A 19369-nucleotide genomic window follows, 5' to 3' on the forward strand; every position below is an offset into this window, starting at 1 on the left:
GAAATCTGTCCCCCAATGAACAGGTCCCCCTGTGTGACCTGTTACTTTGCCTCTCTGTGCTTTTTGCCCCACCTGAGTCTTCCCTGCCAGACGTGGTAGTCACCGCAACAAAATAGATGTTAAAATACTGTGATACCTTGGCAGTTGATATCCCCCCTAATTCCAGAAAGTATTAGGAAAGCTTTGTCTTGTCATGATGTTTGACTTTCTGTTCAGAAGACTTTCCTCAGCTGGGATGTGAAACTCATGTTTGGAGTCAAGAATTTGTCCAAGTCAATTTCCTTGTGTACTTTTCCCTCTTGGGCCTTGAGCCATCCTCTAAGACTGGCCTCTCCATGAGGCCCAGGTTGTCACCAGAGGGACTTAGGGAAACTTACCTGTCCCTGGGGCTGTGCAGAGGGCTACGCAGCATGAGTGAGGCCAGGCCCACACCCACCTTCAAGGGGCTGCTGGTTAAGACATTCAACTTCCTGTCAGTGGCATTTAGAGATGATCAGAGAATCTCTCCTCACTCGGTGTTTGTATTTTGTGCCCCCACCCATGAGAGAAGGAAAGAGAATACTAGCCTTCATGTACTGACCCCTTGCTATGTGCTACACAAGTATTATTTAATTCTCACTAAAAGTGTATAAAATGTTACTATTATTGTTCCCATGTTACAAAGAAACTGAGGATCAGAGATAATAAATGACTTATTCAAGGTCCAAATGTCTGGTAAGTGGCAGAGCAAGGATTTGAATCCAGCATCTGTTGCAGTTTCCACCACTGTCTACCACTGGGGTCAGGTAACAAAACAGGTATTTTTGAGCACAGGAAGTGAAAGCGCGGCAGAGGAGTGAGCAGCTGGCTCCCACTTCCCCGGCCGCAGGAAGCAGGCTCCTTGAGATCAGCATCTTTCAGGGAGCTTGTAGTTCAAGAACTGAGAAGGTCAGGCCTTTCTTTCCTGCCCCTCCACCCTGTGTGCATGAGGCTGTTTTTGGACTCTGGGCAGATTAAGAAAACACATCTGAGCAACCAAACTAAGGAGGGAGATGACCCAGGGAACATTTATTAGGGGTAAAACAAAAACAAAAACAACTTTAGGCTTTCTTATTTAAAGAAATAAACAACTAAAGAGAATACTTTCAGAACAACAACATGAAATACACCACAAGGAATATCTGGCTATCTCTGTTCAGTCAGCCTTCATTAATGCAGAGTTTTGTCCAATTTTCTGGGAAACAAATTCTTGTTTTATTAACTGGAAACTTCTTGTTTGAGGCTTTGGATTTTTTTTTTCTCATTCCCAGAAAGAGTCGCCTCTCTTTGCCATCAGGCCTAGAAATTTTTTCTAACCTCACTATCTCTTCTGCTTTTCTTGTTTTGTTTGGTCTTTCTCCTCTGCATGGGCATTGTTACTTGTTTATTTATCTTCTAACGCTATGACAATGAAAATCATTTGTAATTCTAATATGTGTTTCTGATGTATGACAAAAAGGGTTTTAAATTTGTTTTACAAAATCAAAAATGAAGAAATAATCTTAATCTATAGCAAGTGTGACTTAATCAGACCAGGCATTCTTAAAGACTCTACTGCCTTTGAGAGGTCTTGGGATGGCTTAAGAAAGGAGAGTTTGAGATTTCTGTGATGACAATTAAAAAACAAACTGTGGAAGACAGCTGTCTCTGGGGGAAGACTGGCATGTGTTGTGGTCTCCAGAGTGGAGAGGTGCCAGTGGGAGCAAAGAGAAGGGTCTGTTGATTTAGAACCTCAGCACGCTATGGCTGGAAGCGAGCCAAGGCAAGCATCGGCCCCGGCTGAATAGGTAGGAGCCTGAGGACTGGACAAGGGTGTCTTGCCCACAGTCTCCCAGCTGGTAAAGTGCAGAACAAGGTAGAAGTCAGGCTTCGCGGTGAAGCTGGTGCTTCGTGCTACCTGAGCACCCCCCTTCTCTGTGCCTCAGTGTCCTCAGCTATAACATGGGGTGGGGGGACTGTCTAATTCCCAAGGCCCTCCCAGCAGTGATTCTTTAAGAAGGCACTGGGCCTCGGCCAAGGATGAGATGGACACATGGAGAGACCAGGAGCATCCACAAAGCAAAACAAGGGGCAAATGATGTGATACAGACAGTAGACCCAAGAGACAGATGGGAAAGGTTACGTTCGAACTAGTATGAGTGTATGTGAGAAAAAAGAAATGTTGGATAGGCCAGTGCATGGGTACCCCCCTGCCTTTTGCTTATTGTTAAAACACAAAAATAAGTTTTAAAAAAGAGAAAATCCTTCCCTCACTCATAACCTATAGTCCTTGCACAAGCACCTCCTCTCATTTTCCCTGTTCTCCACACATTTGGCCGGTGCTGTCTGGGCGGTGGGCCCCCGGGGTGCCGCAGGGAGAGCGCGGTGCCCCCTTCCTTCCCTCCTCCATGCTGCAGGCTTCAGCTTTGGTCCTAGACCCACAGGCTCTTCAGGTCACTCCCAGGACAGAAACGATGGGAAATGAAGGAGGACGAAGTAGAAAGTCAGCCACGACCTTAACAACTCACATGTGTACAGCATTTTCCAGATTACAGAGCTCCTTTTCAGCCTTTCATTCATTATTTGAGCTTCATCACAAACTTGTCAGAGGTCACAAGGGCAAGAATTATTGTGTCCATTTTACAATCGAGGAAATATTCAGAGAAGAGGAGCCACTTGTTCAGAGTCCGAGGGTGGAAGCTGGCAGAGGCTAAGACGACAGCCCACACGAAGAGCGGGGCCACAAGAGCAGGGACGTGAAGGCCTTGCCCCCTCCCTGCCACTGTTGGAATGCGTTGCTTTGGTCATGCCCCAGGTGCTACCACCCACACAGACTGGTGGGATCTTGGTGTAGTCACCATATTCTAAGTCTAGGGTGAAGTTTTGCAGCTTTGGAGATCAATTAGAGGGCTAACCTAGGCCCTCTGATTCCGGGGAAACTGACTCACCAGAAACAAATTAATGAGACTGATATAGCATATTAGTATGCATTTACTGATTCATAATGAGAAATGAATCCGGTGAACAGGATACTCTTAATTACTGATCCATGAAGAACTTCAAATGAGTCCCCTTTCTTGTCCAAGGGCCGAGGACTGAGCACCAGATAATATTCATGGATTCCCCCCCAGGGTGGGAAGGAAGAGAGGTGAAGAGCTGGTAAAGGGGTGCCCTGGGCTAGAAGACCAACTCGGAAAGACTTCAAGGAAGTGCTGAATGTAGTGCTAGTCCTGGGTTCTAGTCCTGGCTTGGCCGCTTACAAACTCTGTGGCCTTGATTTAATTACTTAAGCATTCTAATCCTCAATTTACTTATCTGTAAAATGGGAATGTCAATACCACTTACCTCGTAGGGTGGTTGGGAGAATTAAATGAGATGATGCTTGGCAAGGTGTCTGGTATATAGTCAGCACTCAATAAATGCTAGCTATTTTAAAGCTGGATTTTTCAAGAACAGAGAAGGGGAAACCAGTTAAGATCTAGGAGTCCCAGGAGAAGGGGTCTAGAGACTCAGTTTAGAGAGAATGGCTCACCGCCTCAGGGGTTGGGTCCTAGTGGCACAGCCCCTGGTATGGCAGGCAGCAAGGGATATACGACCTTGCATGCTGTTCAGGGTCATCCAGCCCTGCCCTTCCATGGAGGGGGCCCATCCTTCCCTTGGATGATGGGCAATGGGCACTGGGGAGGAGCAGTCTTTTGGATGTTTCTATTCAAGCCTGGCCCTTAAATACAGAGTGTTGGCTGGAAAAAGCCCAATATCTGAAACGGAGAGAGAGAGAGAGACCGATCAAGAAATGAGGAACCAGTTTGGGGAAGAATTCAAAGGAGCTGAAGGTCCAGATGAATGCCAATGGAGGAGGGCCACAGGCTGGGAAAGAGATTTTCTAGACATGGGGGCACGAGAGGATATATGATTTAACCCACCACCTGGCTGTCGTGGTGCAGGCTAGGAGAAGATTAAGAGCAGAGGCATTTTTATCACAAAAATCTTCTTGCCAGTTTGCTCTCCTAAGAGAAGGAGACAAACAGCCTCAGGGAAAGGTTTATGGCCTGGTACTGACTCCTGACCTGCCTGTGGAGGGCTCCCCACGCTGGGATTTCTGAGGCTTCTTCCCAGAGCCAGGGTATCCTGCATTGTCCCTTCCTGCTAAACACTTTTGTAGGTGACCTGTGAAACCCACAGACATGTGGGAAATGGCAGCGCCATTCTGTTATTGACAGCTTGTGAGTGGTTCCTATTACAGCAAGTAAGATTGAAGCTAGACATTAGGAAGGACTTCTAGTAGGAAAGGTGATGATAAGGAAGGTGACTGTAGGGAAACACGTAGGTATTTTGTTCCATAGTAACTTGATGGATGTCCATAGCAATACGCTACACTACAGGTCATTCTGCCACCCCCATTCCTTCCATCACAAGACTCCTGTTTTGGCAAGCTCACACCCAACTGTCATAAGCACCTGTAGGCCATCAGCGAACTTTCCCCTGGCGTGTGCTGCAGTTGAGGCTGTAAGGAGGGGGAAGGATATGCTTTCCTGGAAAGGAACATCTACTTTGCTGGGATGAAGTAGGACTGATCTGGGCTAGACCAGGAAGTGGGTGACATGAAGGAACTTGAGGTCTCATGCTGTGCCTCTGGATTGAGCTGTGTGCACACATGGTTTGTGTAGGTCACCCTCAGAGGACTCTCTGTGAGATCCAAGAAGAACAAGACAAGGTCTTTGTTCCCCAGGGAGTAATGGTTCGAGAGCCAGAGGCTGGGAAGCACAACAAGCACAGGTTAGAGTGGGAAAGCGGCATTTACCGAGCATCCAGGAAGTGTCAGAGGCTTTATGGACATTATTTTACTAACTCCTCCAGAAAAATCTTGCGGTAGGTATCTTAACTTCACACACGAGGAAACATGCTCAGAGAAGTTAAGGAACTAGCTCAATGCCACACAGAGAGTGGCTGGATTTTAACCAAGGGCCGTCTGCTGGTTCTTAATCTCATACTCGTTACACTCCACGGCCTCTCAGCTCTCGCTGCCTCCTGGTCAGCTTCTCTTGGCATCGTCTCTAACTCAGAGCTTCAGCAATGACACCATACAGAAAAGTCCAATATTCCTTTACTTAAAGAACTCTAGACCAAGACACCAAACACGTAAAAAAGGATAGTTCAAGTTAAAGGACTGTTCTTTATTCTGAAATCACACCCTTCCTACTTTTCTACTTTTTAAATAATATTATAGGGAAACTGAAGAGTGCTTTTAACAATTTTTCTTCTTTAGCAAAAAAATAGCATGTTTGAAATCCTACAGAGGAAAAAGACAGTTACCACTTACATAGGGCTTACTGAGCATTTGACATATATCACTGTCTCTTTCTTTCATAGAGAGGAAAGTGAGGCACAGGGAGGATAAGCAACTTGCCCAAGGCCACGCGGCAGGTCAAAGGCAGAGCCAGCACGCAGGCCAGGGCAGCCTGGCCCCGAGCCCACCCTTGGGGCTGCCGCAGTGCTGCCCCTGATCAGGAGTTGCCTGGACAGCCCGTGGCCTTGCGCGCGCCCTCCTCTCAGGGACTCCAGAGGCACCCACACCCTGGACTGGCTCCCAGCTGGTGAACAGCTGATGCCTCTCTCAGGACAGCACTCCCAGCATCACCTGCGTGGTTCCTGGCAGTCACCGTGGTCCATCTGGAGACCGTTACACACCCAGGCCACAAAGGGCCAGTGGAGCGGGTAGGTCCATAAGGGACAAGTCCATTTTCTTTCCTGCAAGTCTTTCTTGCTGGAATAATGGGCAAGACCTAGAGTGCTCCTGAGCCTCCTCACCCAGCTCCCCGTCCAACACGTGGTGCTCCTGCTGGGCAGCTGCCACTGCTTACAGAAAGATAGGCGGGAACTTGCCCTGAAAGAAAATCTGGGAGACGATAAACACAAATTCAGGACAGGGATCCCTCTGAGGAGGGAAGGAGGAACACACGGGGCATGAAAGGCTTCTAATGTGCTATTTTTTGATCTGGGTGCAAGTATATATGTTTCTTTATACCTCGCATATGTTATTCATATTTGTGTTACAGACTAGTTCATAATAAAAGAAAAAATTAAATAAAAACCAGAATTCACTCGGCTATAAATATTAAGTGCTGTCTGTACCAGCTGTGAGATGACTTTAGGTTGTGTGTTCAGGGATGGTTTTAAGGGGAGCGGTTCCGGAGCTTCACCTTAAGTTTGGTGAGAAGAGAATGTTGGGAGGAGAAATGTAGTATCTTAGCGGTAATGATGCAAGCAGACATAAAAGGTGAGATGGTCTGAGGTGTATTCAGGTGCTCACTGAATTCTGTCTGCCCGGGGTAAGAGAAGTGTGCACTTGTTAAACAGTATGCTGTGTGCTATGTGTGTGTTTGTTGAGGTAGGGAGGGAGGGGTTGCAGGGAACAGGCAGGGTGTCCTTAGGGCTTGATTTTGCTACAGATAAAAAGAAAACCTATTTGTGAGAAAATAAAATACTCAAAAATATTAGAATTCTAGGGGCAATAAGGTGGCATTGGTCAGTGTGACCAGCTTGGGCACCTGTGAGGGAGCTGTCCTTAGGAAGCTTCTAGATAAGACCTCCCTGGGGTGCACCAGGTTCTGACATACCCAGGTGCTAACGTTCCACTGTGGGGTGAGCTAAGCAAGGGTGCTTTCCACATTGGACGTCTGAGGACAGGCTGCATGGGCTGCTCTCGTGACCCATGCTGAGCGAGGGCCTTGTTGGTATTGTGGGCCTGGGTGTGGGGAGGGCGCAAGCTCAGAGAAGTGTTATGACCCCTCCCTTTGACAGAAAGCCCTGCAGAAAAACCAAACTGGCGAGCACCTTTTGGAACAGCTGTGAGGCCAAAATCTGGATTCTCCAAGGAGCCGACAAGAGAGAGAATAACTTACTCTCTCAGGGCCCTGGGGAGGTGGGAGGGAGACGCAGCTGTCAAAACCAATGAAGTCAGGGCAAGCCTCTGAGAGTGGATGAGCCCAGAAAGCCACAGCTGCCCGCCTCCAGGGGTTTCTATTCTGAGACCTGGCTTCCAGCTTGGATAATGTGGGTCAAGGCGCCATGGGCCAGAGGAGGTGCTGTCATGGATTAGATGACAAAAGGAAGGCAAGGGGAGGCTTGTGCTGTGCCCTTGGGTGTTAGGGGCTGGCTGATGGGTATCGGCAGAGATGGTACAGAAGGAAGGCGAGGGGGAGAAAGCTGGGCCCCTCCCTCCTTGCAGACGTCACAGAGTCTTGCTTGAACTATCCACTTCATGATGAGGAAACAGAGGTCCACAGAGAAGCCATTTGTTCCTAAGGTTATACCGAATACTGTGGGCGGAGGTGGGATGGGACGCTGACTCCCACCGCCTTTCCACTCCTTCGGGCAGCCCATTTTCCAGCCTGTTCTTTGAATCAGCACAGAGTGAATTGGTTCTTAACTCTGGCCTCTGCTCACCTCAGCCCTCTCTAGTACCATCTGGGACATCAGAGGATACTTAGTTTTTCATGGCCAGCGACTATTTTGACCCTGTAAGATCACTCTATTGACTCAGACAAGGGAAAGAAAGAAGTGGTTTAGTAAAGGCGGAAAAATCTTGAGATGTGAGGCATGTTGTTAGCTTTTTTCTGGAAAATGCCTTGTTTCTCTGTCCCGGAAGGGCTCTGAGAAGGCCTGGCCGAGTCTGGGATAATCTAGTGCAGGGGAATCTTCTAGCTGAGGAGGTCTGCAGCTTTCAAAATGCTCCTAGCAAGTCTCTAGTATTTACCGTTATGGCCACTGGACAGATGGGAAAGCAGTTCCCCCTGACCCCCGCCTGGCAAAGCCACCCACCACCATCAGTCCCGACAAGCCTCAGGGCTGGGCCCCCAGTCTCTTCCTCACTCCTCTCTCCACCTTTGTGCCAAGGGCTGCCGCCACCCAAGCCAGCCTCTGGTGTGGAAGCGCGAGCCTGGGTGCCCCTGCCCCTGATCTCTTCTGTACAAGCAGAGCCCACTGCCTCTCCTTCCCCTCACACAGCTCCTCAGTCGCTCCTGTCGCCTCCCACCATCCCCCGCCAGCTCCTCGCAGGGACTCAGCTTCCTGGCAGGGGCTGCAGGAGCACAGGTGCAGGGTCCTGCCAGGTGCCCTCCTTGTGTCACTCATTCCCCTTATAGAAAGGCTAAGTCTCCTGTGGTGGCCAGAATACCAATCTAGGTGTCATTTCACCTTCATCACTCTCTTGGAAGAGAGATAACCACATCCTCATGTTGCAAATGAGAAGGCTGAGGTGCAGAAAAGTAAGACGTCTTGCTCGAGAACACCCAGCTAGTAAGTTGCAGAGCCAAAGCCCCTTCTCAGCTGAAGCCTTCTTACTTATGAACAAGGATTCCATCAGTGTTGAGTGACAAATGTCTGAAAGCTCTATAGTGTGTATCCAAACATTTTCTCCGTTGACCAGGGCTGCCTACAACACTTGGCACTGTCCTCAGCATATGGAAGATAATCCATAATCATCTCTTCAGAATAGTGTTTTTAGCCTGGGTCCATGGGATCTGTAAGACCTCTGAATGTGGAGGTAAAATTTAGCATGTATGAAATAATGTGAATTTTTCTGGAAAGAGAGCCCAGAGTGGTCAAAGGTGCTAGAACCCAGAAAGGCTCATAGGTCTGGGGGTAGGGAGACCAGGATAGTCCTGGTTGTCAAAAAAAAAAAAAAAAGGAAAGAAAAGGAAAAGCTGAGTATCTGCTACTGATTGGGTTTTCCAGGAAGCAGAGGCTGAGCTCAGGGTGCCAAATGGTTACTAGGGGATGCACTTGAGATCAATGCCCACGAAAGGGAGGGGAGGAACACAGCATTGGGCAAAGGGAGAACTCAAATGCAATGGAAGTGCAACAGAAGACCTGGCCAATCCCATGGCCTGTTCTGGAAGGAGAGTGACCTATCAACTTACCCCATGTTGGGTCCAAATGGCTGAGCCTTGATATCACCACCTCAATTAGTCATGAAATGCAGACAGCCCTGGGAAAGACACGACTCTGGGCCAAGTATCTCTCTTTACCTGAGCAATCCCTGAAGCAGCAGATGGGGCTGACCCCTGAAGGCAGCATCCGATAGCACACCCTGAGCTGGGCAAGAAGTCATTCCTTGGAGGAGGGTCTGGGTGGTGCATCATCAAACCCACCCCGGTGTCTCTGCCCTTGGGAAAGTAGTACAGATGAAATGATATTCATTCACCCATCCACCCACATGTCTATTCATCATCCATTCATTTAACATTTATTAAACATGCTGCATGAGCCAGCCCACTGTGATAAGCACTTGTGAGGAAAAGGTGTACATGTCATAGTCTGGTGGAGGAGAAAGACACATCAATGAATAGTTAGAGCATGAAGTGGTGTTGTTGCTAGAAGAGAGTCAAGTGACAAGAATTGTTAGATCTCATTGCAGGAGTGGGTGGACTGACGCTTCTTGAGAGCAATGAGTGAATCTTGAAAGAGTTGACAAGTCAGAGAAAGAGTGGGTGGTAGGGTAGGGTCATGGAGAGGAGAAGGCATTTCAGGCAGAAGGAAGTCATGTAAGAGGCTTAGTGGTCCGAGAGGGCTTGGCAGGTCTGGGGAGCGTTTCGGTGTGGACAGTCCACTTAGTGAGATGAGGCTGGAAAGGGAGATTGGGGTGAGATCATGAATACTCTTGAGTGCCACGCTGGTGGACTTTATCCCAGCAGTATTGGAAAGTCACTGGTGGGGTTTGAACAGAGAGTCGGCCTTGAAGTGTCTGCATTTTAAGAAGTCAGCTCTGATAGCAGGGGCGGTAGATAAGCTGGATAGTCACTGGAATTCCAGGGGAGTCACATATGCACCAAGGCAAGCATGCCCAGCGGGCACCCAGCATACATCTCAGCACAAGCTGGCTTTCCACACCAGTGGCCCTCCCTGATGTGATGTTCAGCTCCAGCATACCGGTCATTCACATCCTGGGCACGTGTAATATTCCTCTGAGCAACTCTCATTCCCTCAATTTCTGAAAGACTTTCACTTCCCATACTCAAATCCTGTGTTCTCGCATGTGGAATAAGTGCCTTGGATGGCCCGGGCCCCTGAATATGTGTCAGCCTGATATCATGTGGGCACAGCTGAAGCTCACTCATTTTGGTGCCACTCACATTCTACTGTTTACCTTCTCAAGTGGATGCCCCAGCCAAGGGCAGCCTCTTGTGACTAGTGTCTCCCATACGTCTGCAGTGACCTTGAGTTTCTCCAGGCTAGTGAACTGCCATTCAAGGGTTCTGTTTCTGCAGCTGGATATGGAGCCTAAGACAGCTAAGGTCACCAGGATCCCCATCCAGGAGCGCAAAGGAGGGGCTTACAAGAAGCTATGCAGGCCACAGAGTGAATTCCACATGGTTCCTGTCCAAGTACCAGGCTGCCTGAAATCTGATCCACTAGGGGCCGCAGCTTCAGGGTATGAGGTCAGCCCAGCCAACTCCGAAAACCTAAGGGAAACCTTAAAGACCATGTCTTGGGAGGAATAATGCACCAGGCGCTGGAACAACGGGCTTCCAATTCCATAACAGACTGTGGATTGAAGGAGGTGGTCCTTCCAGCTCTGACAGCCTAGGATGAAGAGTCAAACCTCTTTCCTTGGGCCTTTGTTAGAGGTGGAGTACAGAGACGGAAACAGAGGCTGGGAACATTCTGTTGATGCTCAGTCTTTAAACAGAGGTTCTGGACACTCAGGTCCCCATGGCTCCCTGACAAATTGACCAAAACGCAAATCCACACAATGGGCACGGGACAAATGCAGGCCTAGGGGATGCCCACACTGTGGTGACTACAGTTAAAGGGATTGCCTGTAGGTGGTGAATGCACACAGATTCCTTAGAAGCCGTGGATCGTATGACTTAGTAACATCCCAGAGCAAGGCCCTTCACTGTAGTGTTGCTTCCATGATTTGAGAACAGGGGTGGAAGGAAGCCTCAGGGAAGCCAGTCCAATTTCGGCCTTTTCCCTAAACATCCTGGGGGTTAGTCTGGAGGGCTGGGAAAGGCCAGAAGGTATGGAGGAAAAAACACTGTTTTTTCTGTTTCATGAAGGTTGACAGGAAGACTAAATGTTGAGGATGCTTTCCACTTAAGAATTCTCCATGCTTTTTTTCTGGGGATTCCTTTGAGACCCCATGCTGTAGGGTCCAGCGCAGAATACAGCCACCACGGCCATCAACTTACCAAGGACTACTGTGTGTCAGGCACTGTACTAGGTACCTTGCAATCTGTATTTATTTCTCACAGCAGCATCGCCAAAGAGTTATCAGGGTGCCCATTTCGTAGCTGAGGAGGTTAGGTAACTTGCTCAAGGCTACATAGGACATAGGAGATCAGTGTTTTACCTCAGGTCTTCCTGGAACCAAAACCCATGTTCTTTGCCCTCCATTATATGACCTTAAATTTTGCCATATAGATGACATCAGTCCTGGGTTTTCATAGTCACCTTCTATCACACAGGTCTGTGGAGAGGTCTAAGGAAGGACCCCGTTTCTCCATTTTAACCATATATTGGGGAGAGCCACAGTCTCTCAGGTCCTTGTGCACATAGGTGGGCAAAAGTGGAGTTGGTTCCACCAGCCAGAGAGCCTGGAACCTTGGAGTTGGTGGGTCTCATTGGACTGGAATCCAGCTTCTCAGAATGTCTGAGCTGGAAGGATCCTGAGTGACCAGTAAGCTCCTCTCATGTGACTGGTGAGGAAACTGACCCAGGAGGAGGAGGACATGCATTACTCAGAGCCTGACAGCTATTTAGATGTGTTGTGTGTGCACAAGCGCACAGGCTTGAGACAGCAGTGGGGGCAGCCTAACTCCGAGGACCTGTGAATGAGTTCAGGTGAGAAGGCCTTGGAGCCTTTGTCTATATGCAGAAGGGTGGCCCAAGAAATAGGCTATTTTAAAATTTTGTTTTGTTTTAACACAAATAGTTTATTTGGGACAAGGTAACTCTAGGAAGGGTCAATAGAGGAGTTAGGAATGAAACACAGAGAAGAAGGAAGCCCGCACAGGTTCTTTAATGCTCAGGTCCTGCGTTGGCCGACTGGTACTGCAGTGCACTGGGCACTCCGGGGAAATGGAGTGCAGTGTGCGTTGTTTTGCCCTTGGGAGGAGGAAGCAGGTATATTTACCTATCAGCTTCTATTGTTTCTGCTCTAGCCAGTCAGAACCTCTTGCCAAGGTACACTCCCACAATCAAAGAAAACAAAGGGCTTTTTTTTAAAGGTGTCTGTAGCCCTGAGTCGCCACCAGTTCTCTAAAGAGTCTTGAAAACTTTTGGGGTGAAATGTTTGGAGGTGATGTCCTTGGGCATCAGTACCAAGGACAGTTGTAAAGGAGATGGATGATCGTAGAGAAGACGGATGACACTGGATGCTGCCCTCCGGGGCCCGGAGGCCGGCTGTGCTCGCAGACGGAAAGGGCCGTTTCCAGCTGCCCTGCAGGAAGGACAGGCATATACTTTAGCAAGAGGAGTTGAACTTAGAGCTTTAAAAGAACCTCCTGGTGATACTAGTTAAAAAAAAAAAGTGTCAGATATTTAGAACTCATCCAACTATGTAGCTTCACTGGTGGTCACACAGAAATGACAGGGTGTCAGAGAAAAGGAATGCACAGTAGCAAGGAGGGGGTGCCTTAGGGAGTTTGAGGCTCCTGGTTCCAGAGAAGGCCAACGGGCTCTCCTTTATCATGGAGGGGGCAGCAGAATGCTGAGAGGACAGATGGAGGTTTAGTGAAAAGAGGGTTCTTCACCCTGCCCTTGGTTATTCTAGCACCAGGAGGCTCCAAAGTTAGGTGGAAGCAAGAGAAAGAGGTCCCCTCTCTGGTATGATTTGGGGCATCTTACATGGAAGCAAAGCCTTGGAAGAAATAAGGAAGTCCTGAGGTTGCCTAGCTCTCTGACGAGGGTCAGCCCGCCCCCCTGGGCCCCTTCTCCTCATCTGTAAGAAAGGGAGATTGGAATTCTGAACTAGGTGATTTCAGGGTCCCTTTTAGTCCTGACTGGCTCTCATTGTCCACTGCAGAGGCCATCCTCTGGCCCGTGGCTTCTCTTCAATTTGATCATCAGCAAATATTTAATGGGAGAAGGAATCAAACTGAATATAGGCCCTGGCCTCTGGGAGAGAACAGATAGGGGTAGAGAGTTAATGTTCATTGAAAACTTCCTCTGCCAGGCACTGTGCTAAACACCTTACCTGCACTGACTCCTTTACCCCCTCCACTATAACCCAGCAAAGTAGGTACTAGTACCTCCATTTTAAAGATGAGAAACCCAGGGCTCAGAGGAAAAGCAACTTGACCAAAGCCACACAGTGGTAGAGCTTGGATTGGAACCCATACTGTGAGCAATGGTGTTTCTCCTTCTCTGTGAAATAGACAGTGACAGGAGCTCTAAGTGCAGCTCCTAGTACTCCTGCAGATAGAGCAGGGGAAGTTGGAGTCACCTGGGGAGGCTTCCTGGGAGAGGTGGGGTAGCACTGGGCCTTGAGGGAAGAGCAGAACTTGGAGGCTGACTGGGGAAGGGAGCAACCTAAGTGTACTAATGCCTGGGGGCAGGCTGGGGTGTAGTGGTCGATCAGGTGTCTTATAGTGGGCAGGTCAGCAGCAGCTACAGCTCAGGCTGCTGGTGGCTTCATAGGAGAAGAGGAGGGGCCAGGGAAGAACAGATGCTTCCCAAACAAGTAGGGCAAGGACCTTCTTCTTCATAGACACAGGCCAAAAGAGCTGCTGTCCACCTGCCCTGGCGGAGCTTCATGCCCAAGCCAGGCCTATAAGCATCATTCCGTTCCTCAGACTCTTTTGGAGCAAAAAAAATGGAGCTGGTTCAGTGTGCATTGCTTCCCCGCAGCTACCTAAGCCAATGGCCAGAGAGCTAGCCCACTGATAATTATGATCATTAACACTTATACGTAGCAATTACCTTGAACCAGACACTGTTTTAGGAATTTTAGCTAACTAAGCCTTCCAACATCTCTATGAGGTAGATGCTATTATCATGCCCATTTTACAGATGGAGAAACAGGTACAGTGAGGTTAAGTAATCTGCTAAGAGTCCCCCAGCTAATAAGAGGCAGAGTCCACTTTTTAACCCAGGCAATCTACTCTTAACCACTCTGCTCTGCTGCTTCTAAGCAGAGGTCCATGAGCTTTGGCTGTAGCTACTTCTTCCCTCTGTGTGGGATACCCTCCCCAAGTTTACATCCTCCTCCTTGCCTGGAGCTAGGGAGTTAGCTCCTCCCTAGACAGGGCTGCAGAGACACTCCACCAGCCCCCGCCACTAGAAGGGCCCATGGCTGCCAAAGTGCCCAGTTTCTCCCCCACCCCCACACCCACATGCACCTTGTCCCTCTCTCCCCGAACCAAGCACCGAGCACCGTTGCCTTTTGTTCACAGTGACGGCTCCTGCGCCCAGGCCAGTGGGGGCATGGAGGACTCCGTGGTGGCAGCGGCGGTGGTGGCAGCCGGCAGACCCAGTGCCCATGCCCCGAAGGCTCAAGCCCAGGAGCTGCAGGAGGAGGAGGAGCGGTCAGGGGCAAGGGGTGCCTCCCCGAGGGCTGGCCCCCACCTCACGGCCTCCCCTGGCCTGCAGCAGCCTGCCCTGGCGACAGCACTCTGCTCCCACGCCCCTGCTGCCTCAGATTACGAACTCTCCCTTGACTTAAAGAATAAACAGGTACCCAGGGCCTCCAAGGGGGGTGGGAAGGGTGGTGAAGGGGCCTTACCTTTGGGAACTGTCCAGGGTACCAGGGATCTTCCCCAGCTGGGCCCACCTCTGCTGTAGCTGCAACTCTTTTGCCACCGGTTCTCTCAAATTGAACTAAGTAATCTGCCCTTCCCCACAGCCCAAGCCCCGATGCAACCAGCCTCTACACGGAAGGGTCACACCCTTGCAATGCCAGGCCCTAGGCAGTTTGCCCAGGGCTGTGCTCCTCTCACCACGTGGAGGAAGCCTAAATGCCCTGCAAAGCACTAGGCAAGTGGCCCATTGTTCTTTGGGGAAGTCCCACCTACACTTGCTACTTAGAAGAGATAGCCCAGCTTACATACTCACTCAAGGGGCAAGTCCCATGCCTGGGCACACGCAGGCTCAAACGAGCTTTGAAGACAGTGGTCTCTTAGTAGACTGAAGATGCCCAAGGTTAACCCAGATTGGGGGAAGTCCAAAGCTCCCCTTTTGGAGAACAAGTCCCATTGAGGGGTTTTAGGTCTTATCTTCTATTCTGTGAAGAAGGAGGAGAAAATGATCAGTCATGGGGTTCCCCACTAGGCTCCCCCCAATGATAATGACACAGTTTTTCTTGATGGACAATTAAGGGACCTGAAGGAAGATCTGTAAGTGTGTGTGCATGTGCGCGTGTGCTTAGAAAAAGACATTATGACTTCATGTTGTTAAGAAAGAGCATTGAATAGAGTCATAGTCAGGGCATCCAATTCTTGTTCTTGCTCTAGTTAACTCTGTGACTTCAGGAAAGCCAGTTAAGCACTCTGGACATTGGTTTCTTGTCAGCAAAATTGGGAATCAGACCTTGAATCATCTCTGAGGTGCTTTCTGCTCTGAAACGAGTAGATTCTAATGAACCAATCTTTAACCCAGTGGACAAGGTGAGTCCTGGGGATGGAAGCCAATAGAAAGGTTACAAAGACTGAGTCAAGCCAAATCAAAACTAATTTCTTTCTTTTGGCATCTATGCCAAGCTATTATCCTGGATCGGGGCCAGCGGTAGTTTGGCGCATCTGGCTCTCATAAAGTAGTTGACAAAATCTCTTATGATATCTATGTAGACATGATAGAAAGCAGGTTAGATCACAATATAGTCAGGTGGATTGTTCTCAAACAGAATTCTCAAAAACGTTTATTTTTCCATCAGTGCCATTTCCAGTGTGAGTGGAGCACTGTCCTTGGTCTTGTCTAGTTCAATCATTTTTAAAGAGGCACTACTTTCCGATGACAGAGCTAATAGGGGACAACTAGTACCTTGATGATAGAATCCGAGATTTTAAAAACATCTCATCATGACAGAAAGATGGTTTAGATGAAATAAATCCAGTGAAATAGGGAAAAATCTTAAGTTCTGCTCCTTGCTTGGAAACACCCATAGCACTAGTGAAGGATGGGTGGGCTCGGTCCTGGGAGAAAGGCCTTAGGGCCTCAGCTCGCTCTAAGCTGAAGATGAATCAACAGCTGGGGAAGCAGCAGGGAAGTGAGCACAGCAGCCATCACAGAAGGCGGGGCAAGGCCCCAGAATAAAAGAACATCCGGCCAGAGCCCCGCATGGGCTACCGGTCAAGGCCTGTCTGGAGTCTGTGCTTGGTTCTGGGGGCTTCACTTACAGGGGAAATGAGAATCCTGAGGTTCTCCTAAGAAGGAAAATAGGATTGGATGGAGTCATATGGAGAAGCTGTAGACATGAAAACAAACTTCAAATGTGTAAGCGCTGGCAGGTGATAAATGCATTAGACATATTTTCTATCATTCCAGGCAAAATAGTGATATTACTGTATGCAAGCTATAGGAGAGGAAGATTTTAGCTTGATTAACATTTAGAGCTGTTACATACAAAGCATGTCTAACTTGGCAGATAGTGAGTCCTGTGTTCCTGGGAATGCCCATGCATGGCCAGTGGGCCCATATAAGAGTCCTCTCAGTTCCCCATGACTCTGCTCCTTGGGGACAGAGACCATCTCTTACTCATCTTTTTACCCTTCCCCTAGCATCTAGCGGAGTGTCTTGGACATAGTAAGAGCTCACTGAGTGAATATTTTTGAGTAACTATAATGTTCAAAGCAACAAGGGAGAAGGGTATGAAAAGAAAAAAAAGCATGGTCCTTACTTGCCTCTCAAAGATACTACAGTTCAATTTAAGGAGTATCCAGTTAATAACAGCCAGAAGACACAGACTTTGGCTGGGGCAGGAGAAAAACTTTAATTCTGATGACTAGGTGGGATATGGAGAGCTGTCAGGCTGCTGATTAGTACCATGGACCTTTTTTTATACCAGACATATTTCTAATAGATGGGTTTGCATGTCAGACCACTAGGAGTGGGACAGAAAAGGTGAGGATTAGTAGAGGTGACGGGGTCCTCACACTAGGTGGAGCCAGCCCCTGGGAAAGAGCTCACTTCCCTGGCTCAAGTATTTCTCTGGGCCAAGTATATACTGGGGGTAGGAGGAAGGGGCAAATGGGACTGAGGGGCTAGAACAAAGTGATTAAAAACACGACACACATTTACTAGACACTGCGCTCTTCTCCTCTCTCTTCTGCAAATGGACTGTGTGACCTTGGGCAAGTTGCTTAACTTCCCTGGGCCTCGTTGCCTCAGACTTCTTTGTGGGCTTTGTACATGCTGTTCCCTTTGCCTTCACTACTGATGTTTCGACTCCCTCCACGCTCCTGCACTTGGTCTCCGTCACTCCTTCTCTTGCTTTGGGAACACACTGTCAGCACTCCTTCCTCCCCTGAGCAGCCTTTTCTGATCTCCCAACATTGCTCTGGATACCCCTTCTCGACGATTCTGTAGCCCAAGCCTTCCCTGTCATAGCTGTTCAGTCCTACATCATTGTTTACTGTTTACTTGGCTCCTTCTTGAAGGCAGGGCACTTGATTTAAATTCCCAGCGCTGGACCCAGTGTCTGCATGAAGAAGATGCTGGAAAGAGGGAAAGGAGAAAATAATAACTCAGTGACCTGAAGGGGGATGGGGATGAGCAGGAAGCCTTGAGCTAGGACCTGACTCTAGCTTTCTTTGAGATGTAGGATTTAGTATTCTGATCCTGCAGTCTCTTCCAGTTACACAAATCCTGTAGTGTTTGGGCTGAAAGGAATCTTGGACAATCATCATTTCCCCAGTCCACCAACCTGCCAGTCCTGCTCCATCAGCCAGTCATTTTCTGTGGTTCCTCTCCCTCCCCTGCATCTGCGCCATCCCCATACCCCACTGATGCTACCTCTTAACTATTTCCACAGCCTTCTCTCTCCTGGTCCCGCCCCCACGCTAGGCCAGCCCACCCTCATCTCTGGCCTGCACCCCTGGGCACACCCCCACAGATCTGCCAGCTTCCAGCTGTGCCTCTCCCCGCTTAATCTCCACAGGACAGCTGGGCCCCCCTTGCAAAGAGCACATCTGATTAAGCCACTCCCCCGCGTGCAAACCTTCCATGTCCCCTCATATGCGTAGGACAAACCCCTCTCTGGGCTCTTCTGTCACCCACGTCCTGGCCCACTCGGGGTTCCAGCCATTCCTATTCGCCTATGCCTGACTCTCCATTCCATCCTTTGCCTCTGGGCCTTCCCATATTTTATTTCCTCTACTGGGAATACCCCCGACCTGTTCCCCAGTCACCTTTGCGTGGATGATCTCTCCTCACACTTCAGGCCTCAGCCCAGCTGCCCCTGAGCCGGGTTGTGCGCTTTTACCGAGTGCCCCGCTGCTGGCTCTGTGCTGCCCAGTAGCTTTCCCACTCTGGGGCAAGGACTGTCTTTCTCAGGGCTATCACAGAGTTGAGCACATTGTGCACAGAACACCTCCAGATGTGCTATCACTTCATAGTCTGTGAGAGGAGCAAACATTCTCTAGGGCTGCGCACTAGGTGCTGCCCTGCCCTTGCCAACCATTGTTTTCCTATACCCAGCACAGTCCCTGGTACCTAGGAAACGCTCGCTATTGGAGGAATACATGAGTAAAAGAAAGAGCGAACAAATGAATGAATGAGCGAGGCCCACGCCAGCCCTCCCTGTGTCCCTGCCCTCAGCGTCCTCCCCATATCACACAGTGGGCAGGTCCTCCTGCACAGCCCCCTTTGTTCTCTGCTCCCTCCGCCCTCGCTCACTTCACCTCACAGTGATCCTCAGGGCTGCAACCTTGGGGGACACACAGATCCGCTTGGGGGGCCCTTTAGGAAAGTGGCTGTGGCAAGGATATAGAGGGCACAGGAGTGATTTCCAAATGCATTCAGGCTCTCTAGAGAGATGTATGCTGTTCCCTGCCAGCGTTGAAGAACAGCCCACTGGAGCCCATCTCAGATGCCCGTATTATATACGTTCCTCTCTGTGCTGTCCAACCAGGGGCCATGGAACTGTTTTCAGTAGTGCCATGGCTCCCTGGGTGGAAGCCATGTTCTCCTGGGCAGCAGCCCCTTCCCCAGTGGATCCCCTGTACCCAAGGCTCAGGGTCTAGCCTCACCATGGGGTAGCTCTCAAGAGGAGAAGTGGTGGCTGTTTCCAATTCCCTGGGCCTCAGTTTCCTTATTCATGAAAGAAGGGATTGTATCAGATGTATCTAAGGACCTTATTGCTCTGAAGCTGAGAGCTCTACCGTGGGGGACCAGCTGACAGCAAGGCACATTGGATTTCCTCCGCTCAGTGGAA

General features: G+C 49.4%; 1 protein-coding gene across 2 annotated transcripts in view; it reads left to right on the top strand.

The window, feature by feature from the left end:
* The window catches only part of IQSEC3 (IQ motif and Sec7 domain ArfGEF 3), a 106989-nt gene that overhangs the window by 42416 nt on the left and 45204 nt on the right, over positions 1-19369 (top strand). The window contains exon 3 of one of the 2 annotated variants that reach the window (XM_054577161.1): positions 14397-14676. The exons of the other annotated variant lie outside the window; for it this stretch is intronic. Coding sequence (XP_054433136.1) covers positions 14397-14676 — 280 coding nt within the window. The remainder of the gene's footprint in view (positions 1-14396; positions 14677-19369) is intronic. 2 annotated transcript variants of the gene reach the window in all.

Source organism: Pteronotus mesoamericanus, unplaced genomic scaffold (genome assembly GCF_021234165.1).
Source record: "Pteronotus mesoamericanus isolate MK-2021 breed Mesoamerican mustached bat unplaced genomic scaffold, CSHL_Meso_final contig_41, whole genome shotgun sequence".
Classification (NCBI taxonomy): domain Eukaryota; kingdom Metazoa; phylum Chordata; class Mammalia; order Chiroptera; family Mormoopidae; genus Pteronotus; species Pteronotus mesoamericanus.